This window comes from Pelophylax lessonae (assembly GCF_965119305.1).
Source record: "Pelophylax lessonae genome assembly, chromosome: 1".
NCBI lineage: Eukaryota > Metazoa > Chordata > Amphibia > Anura > Ranidae > Pelophylax > Pelophylax lessonae.
The window spans coordinates 451,631,207-451,657,834 of NC_138768.1; the positions used below are offsets into that span (position 1 = coordinate 451,631,207).

The 26,628-nt window shown below is 40.6% G+C and overlaps 1 protein-coding gene across 1 annotated transcript in view; it reads left to right on the plus strand.

Moving 5' to 3' along the window:
* Nucleotides 1–474: 474 nt before the first annotated feature.
* The window catches only part of HAPLN4 (hyaluronan and proteoglycan link protein 4), a 28,317-nt gene continuing 2,163 nt past the window's right edge, over nt 475–26,628 (plus strand). Inside the window, exons 1-4 of the mRNA XM_082268175.1 lie at nt 475–673; nt 11,478–11,598; nt 15,951–16,313; nt 16,409–16,711. Of these exons, the coding sequence (XP_082124301.1) occupies nt 11,478–11,598; nt 15,951–16,313; nt 16,409–16,711 (787 nt within the window). The 5' untranslated portion in view covers nt 475–673. The remainder of the gene's footprint in view (nt 674–11,477; nt 11,599–15,950; nt 16,314–16,408; nt 16,712–26,628) is intronic.

Genomic DNA, 26,628 nt, shown 5'->3' on the forward strand with positions numbered 1-26,628 from the left:
TCTTGACTTCACATGCTGCGTGCTTATTCTGTGTTTGTAGCTGTAGTGTTAAAGCTGGAGACAGCCCAAAACTAGCGTTGTCGTAAGGAGTTCAACAATGGTAGCCCCCATACTTCTTTCAGTACAGATTTCTTTTAACTAAGCTCTGACTTTTTTAGTCCTAATGTGCATACCTCTGATATGTTAGCCCACTGGAGCAAGTCTGTAAAATGTTTATTGTACTTCTCAGTGCCCTTCAACATTGTATGCAATGACATGCCCCTATAAGAATGAATTTACGGAATTGTTCTGCTAATAAGCTGCTGAAAGTTTTCACTATATATTGGTGACCGATATTAGGAGTTCATTTTTAGAATTAACTCCCTGGCCTCTAATCACAATGGCTCTAGCTGTACTTTTAGGAGGTCTGTGCTACAACCAGGGCAGCTTGGTGCAGTGTGCCCCTGCAGTCTTGCAATGCAGGATGTCAGCTGTATAGTACTGCAGTAGGAAGCTGTGGGACATGGAGCTGCCTGCTCCCTGTCTCTCCCCCCTCCATCCCTGAACAGGATCTGCAAAAGAGAAAGAGGAGGAGGGGGGTGTCTCGGCATTTTGGTGCAGTTATCACTGTGCTTGATGCCGGGACCAACTGAAATATACCTGGGACAGTCCTTGAGTTCATTACATTATAAAGGTAATTTTTATTAATACTAATTACTACAGCCACTGTAGACCTTTCTGTATCTACATCCCATTGTTTCCCTAATTTCTGTAGTTTTTTTTTTTTCTCTTCCTATTCTTACTTTTTGCAACATTATGACACTGTGTAACTTTTATCTTCTGTTCCCTTCCAGGGGTTAATAAGGACAATAGCAAGTGCTTAGGCATGCACTATAGTGTGATGAGATGACATTCTATAAATGTTGCCAGGGTTATTGTGGTAAATATAGTGCTATATCAGTTACCTGACACATTACGTAAGCTTTGACCTGGTGCTGCAGTGTCGTCTGACTGTCAGTATAGTTTGGGCACTTTTCAACTTTTCTGCTTTATATTGCCCTATGAAGTTGGTCAGGATTGCATTGCATTCTTTATTTGCTTTCCTCTTCATTTCCCTCTTTATATGCACATTATTAAGAAATACTAACTAACTAAACAATAACTCCCATGCAGGGTAAAATGTAAGAGTATTAGAGGTCACAGGAGGGATCCATGACTGTATAAAATAAATTGAGGTTTTATTCAAATGTTTAAATAGGTATTGCAGAAATCACTGAGATGGCATAAAATATCCTCCCCATTTAAAATATTGTGGAACGGCATAATGAAAAAAAAAAAAAATCCGTTATACAGACGTGCTGTGCTGGCATGTTTAAATAATGACATCTCTCCTTTCCAAACATCACCACTCTTTAAATATAAGCTATTTATCACATCTCCGCTCTTCATTATTAAACATTTCACAATGGTAATATCACCAATCTTCATATATAAACAATATTTCACAATAGTGACATCACCTCCCTTCATATTCTTAGACTAAATTTTACAATTACATTACCACTTTTTATATATAAACATATTTTCACAAGTGTTATATTTCCTCCCTTCATATACAGTGGGTACGGAAAGTATTCAGACCCCCTTAAATTTTTCACTCTTTGTTATATTGCAGCCATTTGCTAAAATCATTGAAGTTCATTCTTCTTCCTCATGAATGTACACATAGCACCCCATACTGACAGAAAAACACAGAATTGTTGACATTGTTGCAGATTTATTAAAAAAGAAAAACTGAAATATCACATGGTCCTAAGTATTCAGACCCTTTGCTCGGTATTTAGTAGAAGCCCCCTTTTGATCTAATACAGCCAGGAGTCTTTTTGGGAAAGATGCAACAAGTCTTTCACACCTGGATTTGGGGATCCTCTGCCATTCCTACTTGCAGATCCTCTCCAGTTCTGTCAGGTTGGATGGTAAACGTTGGTGGACAGCCATTTTTAGGTCTCTCCATAGATGATCAATTGGGTTTAAGTCAGGGCTCTGGCTGGGCCATTCAAGAACAGTCACGGAGTTGTTGTGAATCCACTCCTTCATTATTTTAGCTGTGTGCTTAGGGTCATTGTCTTGTTGGAAGGTAAACCTTCGGCCCAGTCTGAGGTCCAGAGCACTCTGGAGAAGGTTTTTGTCCAGGATATCCCTGTACTTGGCCGCATTCATCTTTCCCTCGATTGCAACCAGTCGTCCTGTCCCTGCAGCTGAAAAACACCCCCACAGCATGATGCTGCCACCACCATGCTTCACTGTTGGGACTGTATTGGACAGGTGATGAGCAGTGCCTAGTTTTCTCCACACATACCGCTTAGAATTAAGGCCAAAAAGTTCTATTTTGTTCTCATCAGACCAGAGAATCTTATTTCTCACCATCTTGGAGTCCTTCAGGTGTTTTTTTAGCAAACTCCATGCGGGCTTTCATGTGTCTTACACTGAGGAGAGGCTTCTGTCGGGCCACTCTGCCATAAAGCCCCGACTGGTGGAGGGCTGCAGTGATGGTTGACTTTCTACAACTTTCTCCCATCTCCTGACTGCATCTCTGGAGCTCAGCCACAGTGATCTTTGGGTTCTTCTTTACCTCTCTCACCAAGGCTCTTCTCCCCCGATAGCTCAGTTTGGCCGGACGGCCAGCTCTAGGAAGGGTTCTGGTCGTCCCAAACGTCTTCCATTTGAGGATTATGGAGGCCACTGTGCTCTTAGGAACCTTAAGTGCAGCAGAAATCTTTTTGTAACCTTGGCCAGATCTGTGCCTTTCCACAATTCTGTCTCTGAGCTCTTCAGGTAGTTCCTTTGACCTCATGATTCTCATTTGCTCCGACATGCATTGTGATCTGGAAGGTCTTATATAGACAGGTGTGTGGCTTTCCTAATCAAGTCCAATCAGTATAATCAAACACAGCTGGACTCAGATGAAGGTGTAGAACCATCTCAAGGATGACGAGAAGAAATGGAGAGCACCTGAGTTAAATATACGAGTGTCACAGCAAAGGGTCTGAATACTTAGGACCATGTGATATTTCAGTTTTTGTTTTTTAATAAATCTGCAACAATGTCAACAATTCTGTGTTTTTCTGTCAGTATGGGGTGCTATGTGTACATTCATGAGGAAGAAGAATGAACTTAAATGATTTTAGCAAATGGCTGCAATATAACAAAGAGTGAAAAATTTAAGGGGGTCTGAATACTTTCCGTACCCACTGTATAAGCTATCGTTTACAAGAGTAACATCACCCCTCTTAATATATAAAAATATTTTATAAGAGTGATACCACAGTTCTTTATATAAAAGCTATTTTTTTTTATTACCAGAGCGACATTACCGTTCTTCGTATATAAACAATATTTTACAAGAGCGATATAAGCTGCATTTTTCAAGAGTAAAATCATCGCTTTTCATATGTTAGTTATATATCACTAAAGTGAAACCTTTGCTTTTCACGTGTAAGCCACGTTCCACAAAAGTGATATTGCCACTTTTCATGAAATAACCTATACTTCCCAAAAGTGACATCACTGTATGTAAGCTTTATTTTACAAAAGTAACATTGCTCTTCATGTCTAAGCTATTTTTAAAGAGTAATGTCCCCACCTGCCATAAATAATTTATATATTGCAAGAGTAACATCACTGGACCTACATATTCTGTATTAGGTATATTTCACAAGAATGACATAATTGCTCTTTATATATAGGCTATTTTTCACAAGAACATCATCACCGCATTTCATATATAAGTTATATTTCACAAGAGTGACATCACCACTCCTCATATATAAGTTATGTATGAAGAGTGGTGATGTCACTCTTGTGAAATATAACTTATATATGAAGAGTGGTGATGTCACTCTTGTGAAATATAACTTATACATGAAGAGTGGTGATGTCATTTCACTCTTCACATATAAGTTAAATTTCACAAAAGTGACATCGCCACACCACTTTTCATATATAAGTTATATTTCACAAGAGTGACATCACCGCTCTTCATATATAAGTTATATTTCACAAGACTGACATCACCACTCTTCATATATAAGTTATATTTCACAAGACTGACATCACCACTCTTCATATATAAGTTATATTTCACAAGAGTGACATCACCGCTCTTCATATATAAGTTATATTTCACAAGAGTGACATCACCACTCTTCATATATAAGTTATATTTCACAAGAGTGACATCACCGCTCTTCATATATAAGTTATATTTCACAAGAGTGACATCACCGCTCTTCATATATGGGTTATATTTCACAAGAGTGACCTCACCACTCGTCATATATAAGTTATATTTCACAAGAGTGACATCGCCGCTCTTCATATATAAGTTATATTTCACAAGAGTGACATCCCCGCTCTTCATATGTGGGTTATATTTCACAAGAGTGACATCACCGCTCTTCATATATAAGTTATATTTCGCAAGAGTGACATCACCGCTCTTCATATATAAGTTATATTTCACAAGAGTGACATCCCCGCTCTTCATATATGGGTTATATTTCAAAAGAGTGACATCCCCGCTCTTCATATATGGGTTATATTTCACAAGAGTGACATCACCGCTCTTCATATATGGGTTATATTTCACAAGAGTGACATCACCGCTCTTCATATATAAGTTATTTTTCACAAGAGTGACATCACCGCTTTTCATATATAAGTTACATCACCACCCTTCAAATACAAGTTACATTTCACAAGAGTGACATCACCACTTTTCATCTATATGTTACATTTCACAAGAATGACATCACCGCTCTTCATGTATAAGTTATATTTCACAAGAGTGACATCACTACTCCTCATATATAAGTTATAGTTCACAATCATGACATAACCACTCTTCACATATAAGTTATATTTCATAAGTATGACATCACAACTCTCCATATATGTCATATTTCACAAGCGTGACAATACCATTGTTTCAAAACAGTGCTCTGATGGCTCTTCATTTATACAATATATTTAACAAAAGCTATTGTCCTCCTTTTATAGGCTGTATTTTACAAAAGTGACATGCTTTCATATATTAAAAATAATTTACAAGAGTAATATCACCTCTCATCATACATTAGTTATATTTTACAGGAGTGACATAATCGCGCTTCATGTTTAAGTTATATTTCACAATATTGACATACCCATTCTTCATATATAAGTTATATTTCACAAGAGTGACATCACCACTCTTCATATATAAGTTATATTTCACAAGAGTGAGATCACCACTCTTCATATATAAGTTATATTTCACAAGAGTGACATCACCACTCTTCATATTTAACTTATATTTCACAAGAGTGACTAACACCACTTTTCATATATACTGTAAGTTTTTTTTTTCATAGGAGCCACATCACCACTCTTCATATACAAGTTATATTTCACAAACGTGACATCACCACTCTTCACATATAAGTTATATTTCACAAGTATGACATCACAACTCTCCATATATGTCATATTTCACAAGTGTGACAATACCAGTTTTCACAAGAGTACTATGACAGCTCTTCATTTATAATATATATATATTTAACAAAAGCTACTGTTCCTCCTTTATAGGCTGTATTTTACAAGTAACATCATTGCTTTCATATATCAACAATAATTCACAAAAGTGATATCACCTCTCGTCATACATTCGTTTTATTTTACAAGAGTGACATCATCACACTTCATATTTAAAGCATAACTCCACTTTTGTTGGAAAAAAAAAAAAGTATTCCCCTCTGGGTGATCTCTGTACATTACAAGGATTAGAACAAACTGTGTTGCAGATTCCTACGTTTTGTTATTCTGAAGAAATCATTGTTTGCTTCTCTGTGCTCCTGTGCTGAGTGAGTCTAATGGGAGTGGTTTATAATTATCTATCAGCTGTGACAGCTGCAGGCCTGTAATGAGGAAATCTGCTGGGCCTGCATCCCTTTAGACGTGTTCCTATTGGGAGTATCTGAGAAAAAATTATATTTTTGTAGCAGGGGATGCCAGAAATCTGACTTGTATCTTAGGCAGACATCTGGGAAAATTGGTGAGCCAATCACACAAACAGGAAATAATGTTTCTGGGGTGTGGTCAGTACACATTCTGTGTACAGAACAGCTCCAGGTAGCCATATTGCATTTTCAGAAAATTACAACAGCTACAGATTAAAAAGGAAAGGTAATTTTTAATAACATTCAATTACAATATGATTTGTGTCGCAATTGTATACGCTATATTGTTTTTTCTTTATTTGCTGAGTTTTTTCCCCACGAAAGTGGAGTTACCCTTTAAGTTATATTTCACAAGAGTGGCACAACCACTCTTCATATATAAGTTTTATTTCATAAGAGTGACATCACCGCTCTTCATATACAAGTTATATTTCACAAACGTGACATCATCAATCTTCACATATAGGTTATATTTCACAAGTATGACATAACCGCTCTTCATATACAAGTTATATTTCACAAACGTGACATCATCACTCTTCACATATAGGTTATATTTCACAAGTATGACATCACAATTCTCCATATATGTCATATATCACAAGTGTGACAATACCATTGTTTCATGAGAGTACTATGACAGCTCTTCATTTATACGATATATTTAACAAAAGCTACTGTTCCTCCTTTATAGGCTGTATTTTACAAAAGTAACATCATTGCTTTCATATATCAACAATAATTCACAAAAGTGATATCACCTCTCGTCATAAATTAGTTATATTTTACAGGAGTGACATCATCACACTTCATATTTAAAGCAGAGTTCCGGGCACAAAATCGGTATTTTTTTTTTTGTGCCCCTCCGCTAGCTACACATAACCTGAAAAGGAATTGGATAGTTATTTTTTTTTTTTTTGTATACTCACCTTGTAATTGAAGATCGTAAATACTCACCTCAGGGTACTTCCTACTCCAGCGCCGAGGCTCACCCCGTCACTTCCTGCCTCGCAATGATTCCTGGGAGCTGAACGTCATCGCTCCCAGGAATCAATGCATTCCCCTGCTAAACAGCTTCTGGGCATGCCCAGAAGCTGTTTAGGAATGCGGCGCCGCACCGGATCAAAACAATTCAAATCTGTAAAGAAAAGCGCACGCAACCTCGGGCAATAACGCTTTAATAAAGGACAATAAAACAGTACATTGGAATTGCACTCACACTTTTCCTTTAAGACAATCGCTTTACAGCATTCCAACAGGAGCTACTCGCTCCTCCCGTCCCTCCAGATGGTGACTCTGCGGTCTCCTCATCCGCGGCTGCCACCGCTGTATCCCCGCTCTCCTTCACTTCCTGTGTTGCCTGGTCACCGGATGCCGGTTCTAGTGCGCCTGCACACTATACCAACGTGATCTACAGCGCCTCAGGAGAGCCTCAGCCAAAGCCGGAGCCACAAGTTGTACGGAGCTGCGAGGTGGGGGATTCAAGACACGGGTGCACCGGAAGTGACGAGAGGGGCCGGTGCGGCGCATTCTGGGAGAAGAAGACGCGGAAGAAGACACCGAAGAGGACCGCGACGGCTTCAGCTGCCCACAAGAGAGATGGAAATGCTGTGGAAGAAATTTTCAAAGTAAGTATTTCTTCTAAAAGGTAAGTGCGAACCGGGACAGATCAGAGGCTAGCCATTGTGGAATAAGCTAGCCCTGACTGTCCCGGGGGTATGTTCAGTAAAAAATCATTTCTGTGCCCGGAACTCCGCTTTAAGTTATATTTCACAAGAGTGGCATAACCACTCTTTATATGTACAGTAAGTTATATTTCGCAAGACTGACTACACTGCTCTTCATGTATACGTTTTGTTTAACAAGAGGGACCTCACTGTTTTTCATATATAAATTGTATTTCACAAGAGTAACATCATCGCTCTTTGTATTTAAGTTATATTTCACAAGGGTGACATCAGTGCTTTTCATACATAAGTTATATTACACAAGAATGACAACACCACTCTTCATATGTGTTACAAAGAGTGACATCAACGCTTTTCATACATAAGTTGGATTACACAAGAGTGACATCATCGCTTTTCATACATAGGTTGGATTACACAAGAGTGACATCACCGCTTTTCATACATAAATTGGATTACACAACAGTGACATCACCGCTTTTTATACATAAGTTGGATTACACAAGAGTGACATCACCGCTTTTCATACATAAATTGGATTACACAAGAGGGACATCATCACTTTTCATACATAGGTTGGATTACACAAGAGTGACATCACCGCTTTTCATACATAAATTGGATTACACAAGAGTGACATCACCGCTTTTCATACATAAATTGGATTACACAAGAGTGACATCACCGCTTTTCATACATAAATTGGATTACACAAGAGTGACATCACCGCTTTTCATACATAAATTGGATTACACAAGAGTGACATCACCACTTTTCATACATAAATTGGATTACACAACAGTGACATCATCGCTTTTTATACATAAGTTGGATTACACAACAGTGACATCACCGCTTTTCATACATAAATTGGATTACACAAGAGTGACATCACCGCTTTTCATACATAAGTTGGATTACACAACAGTGACATCACCGCTTTTTATACATAAGTTGGATTACACAAGAGTGACATCACCGCTTTTCATACATAAGTTGGATTACACAAGAGTGACATCACCGCTTTTCATACATAAGTTGGATTACACAAGAGTGACATCACCGCTTTTCATACATAAGTTGGATTACACAAGAGTGACATCACCGCTTTTCATACATAAATTGGATTACACAAGAGTGACATCACCGCTTTTCATACATAAATTGGATTACACAACAGTGACATCATCGCTTTTTATACATAAGTTGGATTACACAACAGTGACATCACCGCTTTTCATACATAAATTGGATTACACAAGAGTGACATCACCGCTTTTCATACATAAATTGGATTACACAAGAGTGACATCACCGCTTTTCATACATAAGTTGGATTACACAACAGTGACATCACCGCTTTTTATACATAAATTGGATTACACAAGAGTGACATCACCGCTTTTCATACATAAGTTGGATTACACAAGAGTGACATCACCGCTTTTCATACATAAGTTGGATTACACAAGAGTGACATCACCGCTTTTCATACATAAGTTGGATTACACAATAGTGACATCACCGCTTTTCATACATAAATTGGATTACACAATAGTGACATGACCACTCTTAATATATGTTATATTTCACAGGAGTGACATCACTAGTCTTCATACATAAGCTTTTTTCACAAGACTAATATCACCCCTAAGTTATCTCATACAAGAATGACATCACTGCCTTTCATATGGAAACTATATTTCAAAAGACTGACCTTAACACTCTTTCTCTTCATATATATAAGCTATAGTTTACAAAAAAAACAGCACTGCTGTTCATATATAAATGATTTACACCTCCCATCATACATACCGACATCCTCACTTTTTATATATAAACACTGCTTTACATATATAAGCTATATATTTTACAAAAGTGATACCTTTATAACATTCTTCATATAAAAACTATATTTTAGAAGTATGACATCAAGCTCTTTAAATGTCAACTATATTTAAAAAATGATATGATGTTCTTCATATATAAGGTTTTTTTTCACAAAAGTGATATAATGGGTCTTCATAAACAGCATGAGCTGTATTTCAAAAGAGTGTATCGCTGGTTTTTGTATATAAGCTATGTTTCACAAAACTGATGTCACTGCTCTTCATACTAAGCTTATATTTTTCATCTCTATTTTTGAAGTTGTCATTGTAGAAGAAATATCACTTATCTTTCCATGTATCAGCTATATTTTGCAGCAGTGATAGCCCTACTTTCATATCTGGAGTGTATACGAGTGACATCTCCGGTATATCTAAATTACAGTTCATGGGAATGGAAAACACTAATGTGTGGTTATGTTATATTGCATCATAAGGGCATTACTACTTAAAGTAATTGCTACTACAGGCATTACCTGTCAGAAGAGAAACATGGTATCTGCCACTGTAGGTTTCCTTCTAAAATGCTAGTCAACTGAATGTTATGCAGACCTACTGGCTTCAATATTGTCTGTGTAACTGACCTGGAAAACGTACATAGGTATTGAAAGTCATAGTAAGTCCTTATTTGTACAATTGTCTGTGTCCCTTCCCTGTGACCCAATGTACCAAAGCTAGGCACAGCCAGGCCACTAACATTTTTAATCACTTAAGAAACAGGCCTATTTCTCACACTTGTTGTTTACAAGTTAAATTCATTTTTTTTGCTAGAAAATTGCTGAGAACCCCCAAATATTATATATATATATATATATATTTTAGCAGAGACCCTAGAGAATAAAATGGAGATTGTTGCAATACTTTTATGTCTCACCATATTTGCGCAGCGGTCTTACAAACACAATTTCTTTAGGAAAAATACACTTTTTTGAATAAAAAATAAGAAAACAGTAAAGTTAGCCTACTTTATTTTCTATAATGTGAAAGATATTGTTACGCTGAGTAAATAAATACCCAACATGTCATGCTCCAAACTGCGCACGCTTGTGGAATGGCGACAAACATTGGTACTTAAAAATCTCATTAGACGAGCTTTAAAAATTTCTGCAGGTTACCAGTTTGCGGCGATATCTCACATGTGTTGTTTGAACACCATTTACATATGTGGGCGCGACTTGCGTATGCGTTCGCTTCTGTGCGTGAGCTCGGAGGGACGGGGCGTTTTAAAAAAAAATTCTTATTTATTTTACCTTTTATTTTTACACTGTCCTTTTTTAAAAAAAATTTTGATCACTTTTATTCTTATTGCAAGGAATGTAAACATCCCTTGTAATAGAAATAAGCAGGACAGGTCCTCTTTAATGTGAGATCTGGGATCAAAAAGACCTCAGATCTCACATCCACCCTTAAAAGCAAAAAAAAAAATGTCATTTTTTTTCCAGCATAAAAAAAATGGGCCTTTTAAGGCCGTCAGGAGGAAGTGACGTATGACGTCGCTCCAGTCCTTCAAGGCCATAGAGTCGAGTGGGGGCCATCTTGCCCTCACTCGACTTCCTGCCTGGGACGGCTCCGGTAAGTGGGGAAAACAACCAGGAAGCAGCGGGGGAGGGGGCACCGGTGGGACCACTTTTAAATGAAAGAGGACCGCCCGCCCTGTAAGAAAATACCATGGTTTTGGCAGATATCTGCTGCCATAACACCGGTGGAAGTACCAACGTAAAACTGTGGCAGGCGGTCCAGAAGTGTAGAAGTCACCAGTGGCATCTCCCCTGTTTCTCTGAAAAAATAAGGGAATAAAAGGTCTATTTGATATCTATTTTATAGGAGTTTTGTGTACTGTTGTTCTGTAAAATTAATTTATACCAACAGATTTTAGTTTTGTTTAGCCTTTAATCTCCCCTAATATACTTTTTTCCTCCCATCAGATGTGCGGTGGACGTTTCTCACACTCATCAATGCTCTCTGTTTTTTATATGGTTATGGTGCTACATTCAGTGCTTTGTGCTGACAGTGACAGAGGTCAAAGAAAAATTGTTCATGTTACTGGTGAGTAAATGGCCTTTACCAAAATTTAATCAGTGGGCATGTTTACAGTGTAAGAATATATGGCACAACATATGAAACTGGAGTTGGAGGATTTATATCTACATACACTTTGTAATTATATACTGTATGTCCATGGGGTAGCCATAGTGCACATAACATATGAGACCCATAGGTCAATGGTTTCGGTGGTTACCTTTCTCTTTCAAGAGCACTATGCCTCTAACCTGTAGGTTGGGTTGTCTAGTTTGCCATTTGTCGTGACCTTGAAGGTTGCAAATGTAATCCTTCTTCTAACGACTTCAGAAGAGATTGGCAAGGTGCTGAATCTGTTTCCACTGTTATCTATGATGACAGGGCAGTTCTGTTCCTAATCTGTCAGCTGGGAGCTCTGCCATTTCCTTTTGTGCCTTCCTTTTTGACACTGGACACATTTGTGAAGGATGGAGGACATGCATCTTTGCATCCCACCAATCCCAAACCCTACTGCTCCTTACTGCTTCTTCTGTAAAGTATTGTCCTTGGTACTGAACTTGCTTGGGGTGCTGTTGAACCAGTAGGCAGTGATGTGATGTCCACCTGAAACAATAAGGGGATTCTGTTCCTCACTGAACAGATTGGACTTCCCTATGCAACCTTCAACACAAAATAACTTGTCATGATCAATCATTGGGTTCAATTTGTAGACCAGTGTATTCTTAGAAAGGTTGGGTCCCTTTAAAATGATATCTATCACCTGTGACTACACTTCATGTTCAAAACATTAAATGATGACCTTTTCTGCTTGTAAGTTTTCCTCAACAGTGGGATATCCTTTATGGATGTGCCATTCACGACACTCTTAATGGTTCTGAGTATTAGATGTAAATTGATGAGCAACATGAATAAGTCATGCAATAGCTTGTACAAAGAAGACCACTTAAGAAAACATTCAAAATGAACAGATCCTGGAGTCCAGTGGCCTGTTTAAACCTGAGGTCTGCCTAGCCTCATTGCTGGATCGTCTTCAGCTCTGGTTCCTAAAAATCTGCTAAACTTGTTACTGACCCACCGACCCTGTCCAACTCCTGCCTGTCCCTGACCTTGAAACTGATCATGAGTCTGCTCCTGTCTACCTGACTACTGCTAAACATGCTGCTTGTGATCTGACTCAATATAGCCACTGGATGGATCCCTGTGTACCCAAGCTCAAGTGGACTGCTTCAGCTTCCTGGCACCTGCGCGCTTCCGCTGCCCTAGCAGTCCCTGTCTCCGTTGCCGGGGGTGCTTGGACAGGAATATTGCAAGAGGCCCCCTTGTCATCTTGGGCTCCACAGTCAGGTACATAATAGATGGGTTCATTGTTGTTGTGATACCTAAGGAAGTTTCTGTTGTCTTCTCAAATGATGAAACAGTGGAACATTTGCTGAATGTCGGCCATAACAACAACTTGTTCCTGTCTGGAGGGGAGGAAAACTTCTACAAGTTGTTGTTCAAATTAAACCCAGTGAGAAGGACATGGTTGAGGGAAACCCCCCTTACATTTCAAGCACTTAAGTCATAGACCACCTTGATCTGACCTGGCTTGTGAGAGTGGTCCATGCCAAAGCATGGGAATTACCAACATTCCTCTCCTTCTCTAAGAGGTGTCATGGGCAGAGAAAGATCTCTTGCAAACACCTTCTGAATAAAGTCAACAAATTGTTTTTTAATTTCAGGTTTTCTGTTCAGGGTAATTGTAAAGAAGTAAATTGTGCTTCTGCATGCTAAACATTATTTGGTAATTATTTATTGAGGTACAAAATGGTAGTGTTGTTATCCATCTGTTCCAGTTGTCCTAATAGAACTCCTTATTCATAGTTTATAAAACTCCTTATCTTCAATGGTGGGTGCCAGCTCATTGTCTTTAGTTGTTAAATCGAACACAATGGTGCCAACATTATCATCCCAGAAATGAAGGGCCTTGTTATCACCTTAAAAAAGTGTAAAAAACTGTTGTATGCCTTTACTGCAAAGTCTCTCTTTGACATGATAGTGATGTAGGCACTGTTCGTGACCATTTGTCAGATACTTACCTTGAAAGAAGTGACTGGGGAAGTTTTTCTGACATTACCCAGACAGAAGTTGCCTATGATGACCCAGCCTAGGTCCAGGCGCTGGGCATATGGTGCATCACGTGGATTTGTTTGCAAGCCTTGTGTACTCTTAGGATGTCTCTGTGAAGACCAGGAGAATATCGGCATTTCTGTCAAGAGCTGGTATGTGGTCAGCTATGCCTCTCAAGTTAGTGCTAAGAGGCAGCTGCAGGAGTGGTAGGGATCCCCTCTCTGTTCCATGGAATCTGGTTGCAGTTGACGAGAGTGGGCAAAGGTATTTTTACACTGCCATTTAGGGGAGCTACTACGTAAAAGACCAGTGGCTCCCCTGCCTGAAACTTCTGTTATGCCAGCGCAGGTGCTCAGGGTGTAAGGTAAGGCATGTCCTATTATGTTTAACAGGTCCAAAAGCTTTGATCTTAATTGTAGAGACTTGGTGGATCTGGAGGAGTTCCACGTAGATGCAGAGCGATTCAATTTCGATTCTTGAAGTTGTATGATTCACACTTCTGCCTTGTCTTTGTAGAACTAAACTGTTTCTCTCTAGATTAAGTTCTTCTATTCCCTTAAATTCTTCCTGTGACTCTTCAATGTTGTACCGCTTTAAGAGGTTAGTATATTTAAAGGATAAATTCACCTTTAAAAAAATAAAAATAAATGCTCATCTTTTTGCAGGTAAAAATTAGAAGATCCCCTGCTTGCTGTCACACAGAGCAGGGGAGCAGGCAGCGGCTGCCGAGTGGGAACATGTTATATGTTCCACCCTAAAGCCCGGTGGAACATGTAACCTGTTCCCAAAGGTGAACTTATCCTTTAGGAACAGTCTTTGATAACTCTCATAGGTAGCAATAAATTGCTTGAAAGCGCTCTCTAGTTGCAGTACCTTATGAAATGGTTGAGAAAGTGATGACATGCAATCAACTGTTTCAGACCATAAGTGAATAAAATTAACCAGTAGTTCTTTTTTATCAGCCTCATAATTCTGTTAAACCTATCAAGTTGGTTTAACCAGAAATTTATTTGTCTGCTTAGTTCCTGATCTGGAAAGAATTTTGGTACTTGCTCTGTATCAGTTTCCACTGAGTTTCTCTGAGAAATGTAAGAATTGCTTAGTTGTGTGTTTGGAGGCTGTTTGTGAACATAGGCAGCTTTCTATCTCACTTGTTTAAGAAGGCATTAAAGCAGAACTCAGAATGGCATTTAGTTATGTAGCTAGCTTTTTTTTATACATATATATGCACAAATTTACTTGTATAGCTCAGGTCCATTAGAAAAATACTGATTTATTGCTCTCTTGTAGGCTGTAGGATGCTGTGATTGACCTGCAGGTATGTACAGGTTTGTATGACAATGGCCACACTGTCAATTGCCACACTGACAATGGCCACACTGTCATAACCTGCTGTATGCCAAGAGGCCATATCATATGTCATGGTATATTCCAAAGGTACAGATGATTTTTTTGGCTGGAGCTAAATTAATTTTTTGACTGGAGCTAAATGATTTTTTGACTATCTTGCCTCTTCAGTCTAAGCACTGCAAGTGTGATCTCTATAAGTGATCCATTTGTGGTACAATAGTTGCACCTTACAGTCTCAGCAGTGTTGGCAACAGTGACTCAATCCAAATGACATCTTGCAGATCACAGAAAGTTTTAATCAAAACTTGTACAGATCTTCACAGATGAACATCAGATAGGTCATATAATCAAAGTGTTTATAACTTCAGCAATGTGCTCAGAGCAGAAATTAAGGACACAGGGAAAAGAGTGTAAAACTAGCCATTCAGAGCATTTCCTAGCTAAGGAGTGAGGAAGGGACAAAATTATTTAAAGGTAAACAAACAACAATGTATGTGTAACATGATGATGGTTGTGCTATATTACTCTTTCTTACAATGAGTCGGCCAGTGCATCTGGCTAACATCATGTCTTATCTGTTGTTGAGACACTGGATTATAAAGTACAAGTAATCTTCTACAAAGGACATATGACTTGTTGGTAAATACAATTTTACATAGTAGGCCTTTAAGTGAATGTCCCATCCACTGGGTATTTTTGATGTGATAACTTTGACAGCCCAAACCATTATGGAGAATGCTGTTTCAGTCTGGATAGCCTTATTATCTGAAAAATACCTCCAAAAACAAGACAAAGTGAAGAATTTAGGATAACATGCAGTATGTTGATTTAATCCTTTCTTGAGTCCATTTTGATTTGATCATGAGTTTTTCTCTTTTCTTTCCTTTTTCCCTTTAATGAACTGTAACCACTATGGTCAGAGGACGAAACTGGTGAAGTCATTGTACAAACAGCACCAGGTGTGGTGAGTACACATCGTGGTGGCACCATAATCCTCCCTTGTCGTTATCATTATGAGCATTCTGGAGAGGAGCCTGCACCTATACGCATTAAATGGTCCAAGATCGTTGAGCCTGCATCCTTCACTGATGTGTTTGTAGCTCTGGAAAAGGAAATGAGGGACTTTGGCTCCTACAAGAACCGTGTTTCCCTTCAAGAACATGATCCAGGGGATGCCTCACTGATCATCCGCAATATTACCTTGGCAGATTATGGGAGATATGAGTGTGAAGTGACCAATGAGTTAGAAGATGACACTGGGACAGTCAAACTTGACTTAGAAGGTAAAAAAGCTCACATGCTGCATCCTTTTTAAACTAATTTAATGAAAAAAGCTTATTTGATTGTCTTTAATTCTTATGGTTTATGGTCCATTCAGGAGTGATCTTCCCCTATTACCCACGCTTAGGACGTTATCACATGAACTTTCATGAAGCTCAGCAGGCCTGCAAACAGCAGGATGGTATCCTTGCTTCTTATGACCAGCTTCATGAAGCTTGGTTGAATGGCCTTGACTGGTGCAATGCTGGTTGGTTGCAAGATGGATCTGTGCAATACCCAATCGCCAAACCACGTGAAGAATGTGGAAAAAAAGAAACCCCTACTGGAGTAAGAAACTATGGATACCGGCACAAGGAGGATGAGCGTTATGATGCCTTCTGTTTTACGTCAAATCTCAATGGTAAAGTGCGTCTCTCAGCAAAATAGTTATGTCTATGTTAAGTGAAAATGCCACCTTCCTGTTTTTCTGACACAACTGATAAAGTAAGGTATGAGAGCAAGGATACTGCAACTTTTATCCCTGTATAGGCTTTTGGATTATCCATCTTTATATAGTGTTAAAATATTTGGTATTTCCATGCTGATATTAAATACTAACCTTCTGAAGACAGACATAAATATACAGAATACTCATGCTCTAGCACATCCTGGAGCCTTGATGGGCAGCAGAATTGCTTGGTAACCAGCCACCAGTGTGAAAATAGCAATGCAGTTAGTTAGTGTTGCCAATTGTTTAGGAGGCAAAAAATTACCATCATGGATGGAATTTTCAGTGTGCACATTGAGAATGAAATTTGTGCTGCATACAGTTAGACCCATGATGAGTAGGCTGTCAGACCCAATGTAGCATTCCCATTTCCATTTCTAGACCAACAGTTGATGTTGACACTCTAAAACTAACTGCTAGCGATAAGTGGGTTGGCAGGCCTCAGAGTCTTGAGTGTGCCCATTGCTTGTACTTCTGAGGTAATTGCCTAAATAAATTAAAACTTTTGTTTTAATCTTTGTGAAACTAAAAACATTGATGCCATCTATGGAAATAAGGAGAAATCAGAATGTCCAAAGCTTGTACAGATTTATTAACAGGCAATGCGTATTATTTTCCATATCTGTTATTACGATGTATAACTAAATATAACATACTTTCCAAAATAAGCTGGTATATTAATTTATTAGAAAGATTTTACATATGCATGGATAAAAACATGTTCTGTTACAGTGTGAGAAAGACAGTTTTGAGCAATTTATATTTGTAAGGAGATGAAAGAAGATGAGAAAGCAATAAAATGTTTGTATAAATAAGACAAGAAAAGTACAGTTTTTCTAGTTGATGGTTTACAGTACTGCTTATCTAATAGATAGCATACAATATTTTTTGTTGCAGTAAGAATGACAACCTCTTCTATTGAAACACTCATTAAAAACATTAATCAAAAATCAAAAAATGTAGATCTATATAGGAATGTGTCTCCATAACTATAAAACAGACTCTTACTTTGTGTAGGGCTCACATGTAGAGATATGGGCAAAGAAGCGCCAGTAAATGTAAAATCATTATGAAAATATATGCATATTGTAAGGGGTTGGTTCGGTAGCGGGTGTGGGTGACCCCTTGGGTGGGTTCGCTACACAGAGAGACAGCCGAGGGGTGGTTGAAAACAACGGTCTATGGTTTATTCTTCCAATTTGCTGGAAACAAGTGTAAGCATCCAAACAGCATAAATCAAACAAACATAAAATAAACCCTGGCCACTTGGGGCGTCTACCTTCACAACATAGGAACCTACCTATGGAGTCTGTCCCAACCTACTGCTGGGCAGACACTGCTGGTAATACAGCAGAAAACCAATAGTCTATTTGTTTTCTTTTCACACAGAAAAAGTCAACACCACCTCACCTTCAGAAGTCTCTCAGCTCACTGCTCTCCTTAACGCACAAAGCCTCAGGATGCAGCAATCAGTAGTCATCCTCTGGATAACTTATAGAGGCCTTAATTGCCTCATTCTGAATAGCTGAAGCTTTCCAACATCCTTAAACCTTTCTGGCTACCTCCGCAGCCGACACCTGATAGTAATTGGTGAATTGTCTAAACAAGGCAGAAATGTATCTCCCGTCTGTGACAACACCCACAGATTTATCTGACTTCCTGTCACATACCCCCCCTCTTGTTTCAACCCTAGGGTTGAGACACAGGTTGCCAGGCACACATGCACTCGGGACAAACCATCTGCATTCCCCATTTTAACACCGGGGCGATGCGTTACCACAAAACTAAATTCCTGAAGGGCCAGGAACCACCTATTTATTCTCCTATTGGTCTCCTTGTTCTGTGCCATCCACTTCAATGGGGCATGATCCGTCACCAGTTCAAACTGTCTACCCAGAAGGTAGTACCGGAGAGAATCCAAAGCCCATTTCACCGCCAAACACTCTTTCTCAATGGTGGCATAATTCTCCTCATGGGCCTTCAACTTTCGGCTGAGGTACATAACAGGGTGTTCTTCCCCCTTGATAATCTGGGACAGTACAGCTCCTAAACCCACATTTGATGCATCTGTCTGAACCACAAATTCCGTGAAAAATCAGGCAAATTTAAAACTGGCTGACTACATAAGGTCTGTTTTAAAGCCTGAAAAGCTGTTTCTGCTTCGGGAGTCCATTTGATCATGACAGACTCCCTCCCTTTGGTCAAATTGGTCAGGGAAGCAGCCTGTGAGGCAAAATGGGGAATAAAACGGCGATAATAACCTGCGATCCCCAAAAATGCACGAACCTGTTTCTTATTGGTGGGATGTGGCCAATCCTGAATAGCCTCAACTTTGTTTATTTGGGGCTTGATTAGACCTCTTCCAATGGTATACCCCAGATACTTCGCCTCTTCTAGCCCAAGGGTAAATTTTTTTGGATTGGCTGTAAACCCGGCTTTCCAGATGGAATCCAATACTGCCTGAACTTTTGGTAAGTGTAAGTCCCAATCCTCACTGTGGATGACCACGTCATTGAGGTATGCGGCAGCAAAGGCTCGATGAGGTCGAAGGGTCTTATCCATGGTGCGTTGAAATGTGGCGGGAGCATTCTGTAACCCAAAAGGCATCCTCCGATATTGGAAAGATCCGTCTGGAGTTACAAATGCTGTTTTTTCCCTGGCCGACCCCGAGAGAGGAATTTGCCAATAACCCTTGGTCAGGTCTAACGTCGTCATGTACCGGGCAGTGCCTAGGCGATCAATCAGTTCATCTATGCGGGGCATAGGATAGGTGTCAAACTTAGTGATTTTATTCAGGTGGTGAAATTCATTACAAAACCGCCAACTTCCATCTGGTTTGGGCACTAAGACAATGGGACTGGACCAATCACTATTTTACTCTTCTATCACCCCCAACTCAAGCATTTTTTTTACTTCCTGGTGAATTGCCTCTCGCCGGGCTTCTGGAATTCTATAAGGCTTTAACTTGACCTTATCCCCTGGTGTGGTGATAATGTCATGTTTAACTCCGGAGACCCAACCTGGCAGGTCTGAAAACTTCTCCCTATTACGGAGCACAAATTCTATAAACCTCCTGTTGCTGAGTTTTGGACAGAGTCTCCGCTATCCCAACTTCAGGGACAGCCAGGTTAAATGGAGCAGAAAATCGGGTAGTCTCAGCGACAAAGGACTCTCTATCCTTCCATGGTTTTAACAAGTTCACGTGATAGAGCTGCTCAGGTTTTTGTCTTCCCGGTTGGCTAATTTTATAATTCACCACCCCCATTCTCTCCAACACTTCATAGGGACCCTGCCATTTGGCTAGGAATTTACTTTCGACCGTGGGGACCAGCACCAACACCCTATCACCAGGTGCAAAAGAATGGACCTGGGCCCCACGATTGTAAATCCTTTGTTGAGCCAACTGGGCTTGGGCTAAATGTACCTTCACAATCGGCATCACTTGGGCAATTCTATCTTGCATTTGTGCCACATGTTCAATCACACTTTGATGAGGGGAACTCTCACTCTCCCATGTTTCCCTGGCAATGTCCAGTAGGCCCCGGGGGTGCCTCCCATATAGTAGCTCAAATGGAGAGAACCCTGTGGATGATTGGGGAACCTCTCTTATGGCAAACATCAGATAAGGGAGCAGATAATCCCAATTCTTTCCGTCTTTATCCACCACCTTCCTCAACATTTGTTTTAAAGTTTTATTAAACCTCTCCTCTAACCTGTCTGTTTGAGGGTGATATACTGTTGTACGTAATTGGGTCACTTTCAGGAGTTTACACAGTTCTCTGGTCACCCTAGACATAAACGGGGTGCCCTGGTCAGTTAGGACTTCCTTCGGAAGACCCACACGGCTGAAAACCTGAAATAACTCCTTGGCAATGGTTTTAGCAGAGGTATTGCGGAGAGGAATCGCTTCTGGGTAACGGGTGGCATAGTCCATTATTACCAAGATGTGCTGGTGCCCTCTAGTGGACTTCAGTAAGGGGCCAACCAAGTTCTTGGCGATCCTCTCAAAAGGGACCTCGACAATGGGCAGGGGTACCAACGGACTGCGGAAATGTGGCGTGGGTGCAGTAATTTGACACACTGGACAGGAAGAGCAGTACAATTCCACTTCCTTAGTGATCCCAGGCCAATAAAACCTCTGGGTGATTCTCTCCCGGATTTTTTCTGCTCCCAAATGTCCCCCAAGAATGTGCCCATGGGCCAGTTCCAAAACCATCTTGCGGTACGGTTTAGGCACTATCAGTTGCTCAAGGGTGTCCTCTATCCTCTGTGACACTCGATATAACAGGTCCCTTTCAATAATGAAGTAAGGGAGGGCAATCCTCTCGTCAGGGTTAACTAACTCCCCATCTATCTTCACTACATTCTCGCGGGCTCTTCGCAATGTGGGGTCCCTCAATTGCTCAGTGATAAAATTTTCTCGGTGCACCTCGAGGTCATCAAACCCTATCGGCCGCTGTTCCTCTTCTGAGGTAGCAGGTTCCTCCCTAGGGACTGGTGTTTCCCCTGCTAAGACTGAGAACGGAAACTCAGGAGAATCCTCACAGTTAGAGGATTCTGCAGTAGATGTTTCAGGCTCAGAAGAACCACCTACTGGGGAATCTGGGCAATCCCAGAGTTCCCAGAACTTTGGGAAATCCCTTCCCATAATGGCGTCATGTGGCAGTTTGGGAACTAAACCCACTTGGTGACCGAGGGAGGTTTCAAAGGAAACTGTAGTCACCGGATATTCACGAGTGTCCCCATGTACACAAACTACAGCCATTTTCCTAGGATGTAAGGTTTTTCCCACCACTAGATCACTTTTCACTAAGGTGACCAGGCTGCCTGAATCCAACAATACCACAACATCTTTACCATCTAAGCACATTCTATATAAAGGTTTCTCATTCCCCTTTTCTGTCAGAAAGTCACACTGCATGGGTTCATCACCTGCTGGGCAAACCGCTGCTACATGTCCATCTTCCCGGCAACGGTAACAAATAATCAACCTTCTGGTCCTCTCCTGTGGGATGGCTCTTCCAGGCCGCTCTCGCCAAACATTAGCAGTAGTCCCGATAATACCTCTAGTTGCTCTTTGGTCCCTCTCTCCACCCCCATCCCTTGATGCAGTCTTACCTATAGGTGGGGAGGGTCTGGTCTTGGGTTGAAAAGTCTGTGCGTTTCTGGGGAAAGAGGTCAAATTCTCTGTTGTTAGGTACCTTTTGACCAGGTCTACTAATTTGTCTGCGGTTTCCGGACCACCATGGCCGGAATATATATATATATATATATATATATATATACAAACACTACTATGCAAACGTTTTAGTCAGGTGTAAAAAAAATTATATAAATCAAGAATGCTTTCAGAAATGCAAGTGTTAATAGTTTATTTTTATCATTTATCAAAATGGAAAGTAAATGAACAGAAGAGACATCCAAATCAATATGCCTTTGCCTTCAAAACAGCTTCAGTTTTTCTAGGTACACTTGCACACAGTTTTTAAAGGAACTTGGCAGGTAGGTTGTTCCAAACATCTTGCAGAACTAACCACAGATCTTCTGTGGATGTAGGCTGCCTCAAATACTTCTGTGTCTTCGTGTAATCCCAGACAGACTGGATGATGTTGAGATCAGGGCTCTGTGGGGGCCAAAATATCACTTCAGGGGCTCCTTGTTCTTCTTTACGCTGAAGATAGTTCTTAATGACACTGGCTGTATGTGTGGGTTCATTGCCCTGCTGCAGAATAAATTTGGGGCCGATCACACACCTTACTGATGGTATGGCATGATGGATAAATATCTGCATGTATTTCTCAGCACTGATCCTGACCAAATCTCCAACTGCATTTGTAGAAATGCAGCTACAAACTTGCAAGGAACCTCCACCATGCTTCACTGTTGCCTACAGACACTCATTATTGTACTGCTCTTCAGCACTTTGGTGAACAAACTGCCTCCTGCTACATTCAAATTTTGACCCATCAGTCCAGAGCACCTGCTAACATTTTTCCTATGGTTTCATGCATAGCTAAGTCAATCAGCCTTGTTTCCACGTCAGAGGTATGGCTTTATGGCCACAATTCTTCCATGAAGCCCACTTCTGGACAGTAGATGGGTATACCTGGGTCCCACTGGTTTTCGGCAGTTCTGTGCTAATGGCACAGATGTTGGTGGGAAATGAGTGTGATGTGTCTTTCATCTGCTGCATTTAGTTTCCTTGGCTGACCACTACATCTACAGTCTTCAATGTTGCCCATTTCTTTGTGCTTATTCAAAACAGCTTGAACAGCCCATCTTGAAACCCCTGTCTGCCATTGGCGTCTCCAGCTTTCATTTTTAGGGGGGGGGGGGCACATGGGGGGACAGTGATAAAAGTAGGGGGGCCAACTATAAAATGCGATTTTACACACACACACACACACACACACACACACACACACACACACACACACACACACACACACACACACACACACACACACACACATATATACATATACATACATACACACACATATTTCAATAATAGAATGCACTCCAGAAGTCTCGTTACAAATTCACCTTTGTTTTATTTGTGCAATATACAATAAAACCAAAAACAACTACAGATCCCTGGACTGATCATCGACGTATGTTATTGATAAAATGTAGTTGCACTACCAACCAGCAATCAATGAAACTAACTAAATTAGAACCGCATTATCGCACACCTTAATAAATGTACATTATCAAAATGTCACCATAAAAAAACAATCGCATAAACACGAGGTCCACGACTATTGAATGATAAATAAGAATAATTACCACAAAACACTATGGTAAAATACTCTAAATATAATAGGACAAATTGTGTGTGTGTTACATTCACACAAACATCACATACACACAAATACTCATGCCAATGAGCAGCAGTTGCATTACCTTGGTATAACTTGCCAATGAGCAAGAGCAATAAAAGCATACACTTTACAGTATATTTCCTAACAATAGGCATCAAATGCATAAACATGAACTATTCCTAACAATGGGCATCGAAACACATAAACATGAAAAATATTCCTGACAACGGGAATCAAAACGCATAAACATTAAATATTCCTGAAAACGGTCAAATGCATAAACATGAATTATTCATGACTGATGGCCATTGCCAGGAATATTTTGTATTTATGCATTTGATGCCCACTGTCAGGTATATTTCATGTTTATGCATTCGATGACCACTGTCAAGAAACAATGGGCATCAAACGTATAAACTTGAAATATTCCTAAACAATGGGCATCAGACGCATAAACATTTAATACTCCTGAAAATATGGGCATCAAAAACGCATAAACATGAACTATTACTAACAATGGGCATCAAAACATGTAAACATTAAATATTCCACACAATGGGCATCAGACGCATAAACATGAAATATTCCTAATAGTAGGTATCAAGTGCATAAACATGAAATATTCCCAACAATGGGTACTAAATGCGTAAACATTTAATATTGCTGAAAATGAGCATTAAACGCATAAAAGTTAAATATTCATGACATGAAATGCAGAAACATGAAATATTCCTGACTGATGCCCATTGTCAGTAATATTTCATATTTATGCGTTTGGTGCCCACTATCAAGAAGAAACAATGGGAATCAAAGGCATGAACATGAAATATTCCTAAGAATTTGTCTGGAATATTTCATGTTTATGTGTTTGATGCCCCCTTTCAATGCAGAGTGACCAGCGTGCCCCCTTTCAATGCAGAATGACCAGCGTGCCCCCTTTAAATGCAGAATGACCAGCATGCCCCCTTTCAATGCAGAGTGACCAGCGTGCCCCCTTTCAATGCAGAATGACCAGCGTGCCCCCTTTCAATGCAGAATGACCAGCGTGCCGTGCCCTTTTCAATGCAGAATGACCAGCGTGCCCCCCTTTCAATGCAGAATGACCAGTGTGCCCCCTTTCAATGCAGAATGACCAGCGTGCCCCCTTTCAATGCAGAATGACCAGCGTGCCCCCTTTCAATGCAGAATGACCAGCGTGCCCTCTTTCAATGCAGAATTACCAGTGTGCCCCCTTTCAATGCAGATTGAGCAGCGTGCCCCTTTCAATGCAGAATGACCAGCGTGCCCCCTTTCAATGCAGAATGACCAGCGTACCCCCTTTCAATGCAGAATGACCAGCGTGCCCCCTTTCAATGCAGAATGACCAGGCGTGCCCCTTTCAATGCAGAATGACCAGCGTGCCATGCCCCCCTTCAATGCAGAGAGATCATCGTGCCCCCTTTCAATGCAGAGTGACCAGCGTGCCCCCTTCAATGCAGAGAGACTTACCTGCAGCGGCGGCTTCTCCTCAGTCCCCTGGCATCTCCTCGAGTCCTCCTCGGCCAATGGCATGCGTTCGCCTTTCGGCCAATTGATTGGCCAGGAGGGGGATCCGTGTGATAATAGTGAATTGCTCTGCGCCCCGGGTCCACCCTTTTCTGAAGCCTATTAGAGCCCCTGGCTCTAATCAGGTGATTAAAAAAAAACCCCATTCAACTCCATGCGTCCAGTGCCCCGCATGTAGATTAGGGGGCCGGATGCATGGATAGGGGGGGGGCGGCTTCCCTGCGCTCCCAACGCACCAGCCGCCACTGACCTGAGTCTGGATGGATGGCACCCCAGCCTGGGACTGTTGCTGTTGCTGGCTTGCCGCTCCTCAATCTTGTATGTGTGTCCTCCTCTGCTATCCCGCCCTTACTGGCTCCCGCAAGCGCAGGCGCCTGCAACTCTTGAACGTCACCCCGCCCGATGTTTGTCACTGGCTTGGCACGCCTCCTCCATCACTCAAGAGTCAGGAACGCCCTCCTGTCACTGGCCTGGCTGTCCCTGATTGCATTTGCCGTGCCGCGAGGGAACATTACTTTCACCGCGGCGCGGCGGCGGCTGCGGGATCGATTAAAAATAGCATAATTTTATTTGGGGGGGGGCACATGGGGGGGCACACTGTAATTTTGTGGGGGCCGTGGCCCCCTCTGGCCCCCTCTGGCCCCCTCCTCTAGTGATGCCACTGCTGTCTGCTTTGAAATCTTTGCCTGGGAGAGACCTTGTTGATGCAGTATAACTACCTTATGTCTTGTTGCTCTGCTCAGTCTTGCCATGATGTATGACTTATGACATGAAACTGTCTTCCACAACCCCACCTTAGTAGCAAAGTTTGGCTGTTCCTCACCCAGTTGTAAGCTTCCTAAAGCTGTTTTTGTTACAGTTAATGTCTGTTTTAATCTACATATGAAATTGATGATGATTAGCACTTGATTGGTAAAACTGGTTAATCATTTACTTGACTCTAATCCTACAAAATCCCTGAGTCTGAGCAAGTGTACAAAGTGTGCAAATGTATGAATTGATGCTGGTTTGAGGCAAAAGGGTAGTCACACCAAATATTGATTTGATTTTTCTTCTGTTCGCTCACTTTGCATTTTGTAAATTCATAAAAATAAACAAATAAAACATGTATTTTGAAGGCATTATTAGTTTACAGCATTTCTTCACACATGCCTAAACTTCTGCATAGTACTGTAAATCAAGTATATTATATACAATATGTATAAAATACCATCAGCTGCTGCACAAGTGGCAGTGTCTGGGACAAGCCAATATAAGTAAATATTCACACTGCGCTTGCTTAACCTTAAATGATGAATTGTACTGAAAATACTATAGTGTACACTGTATATTATAGATACCTCTCTTAAACCAATTCCAACATAATACTATAAAAGTGACAAATAAAGTACCATAGTGCAACATGAAGTGCTTCATGCTTTGTTCCCAGGATATTCCATGCGTGTCCACCAGGTGAGGTAA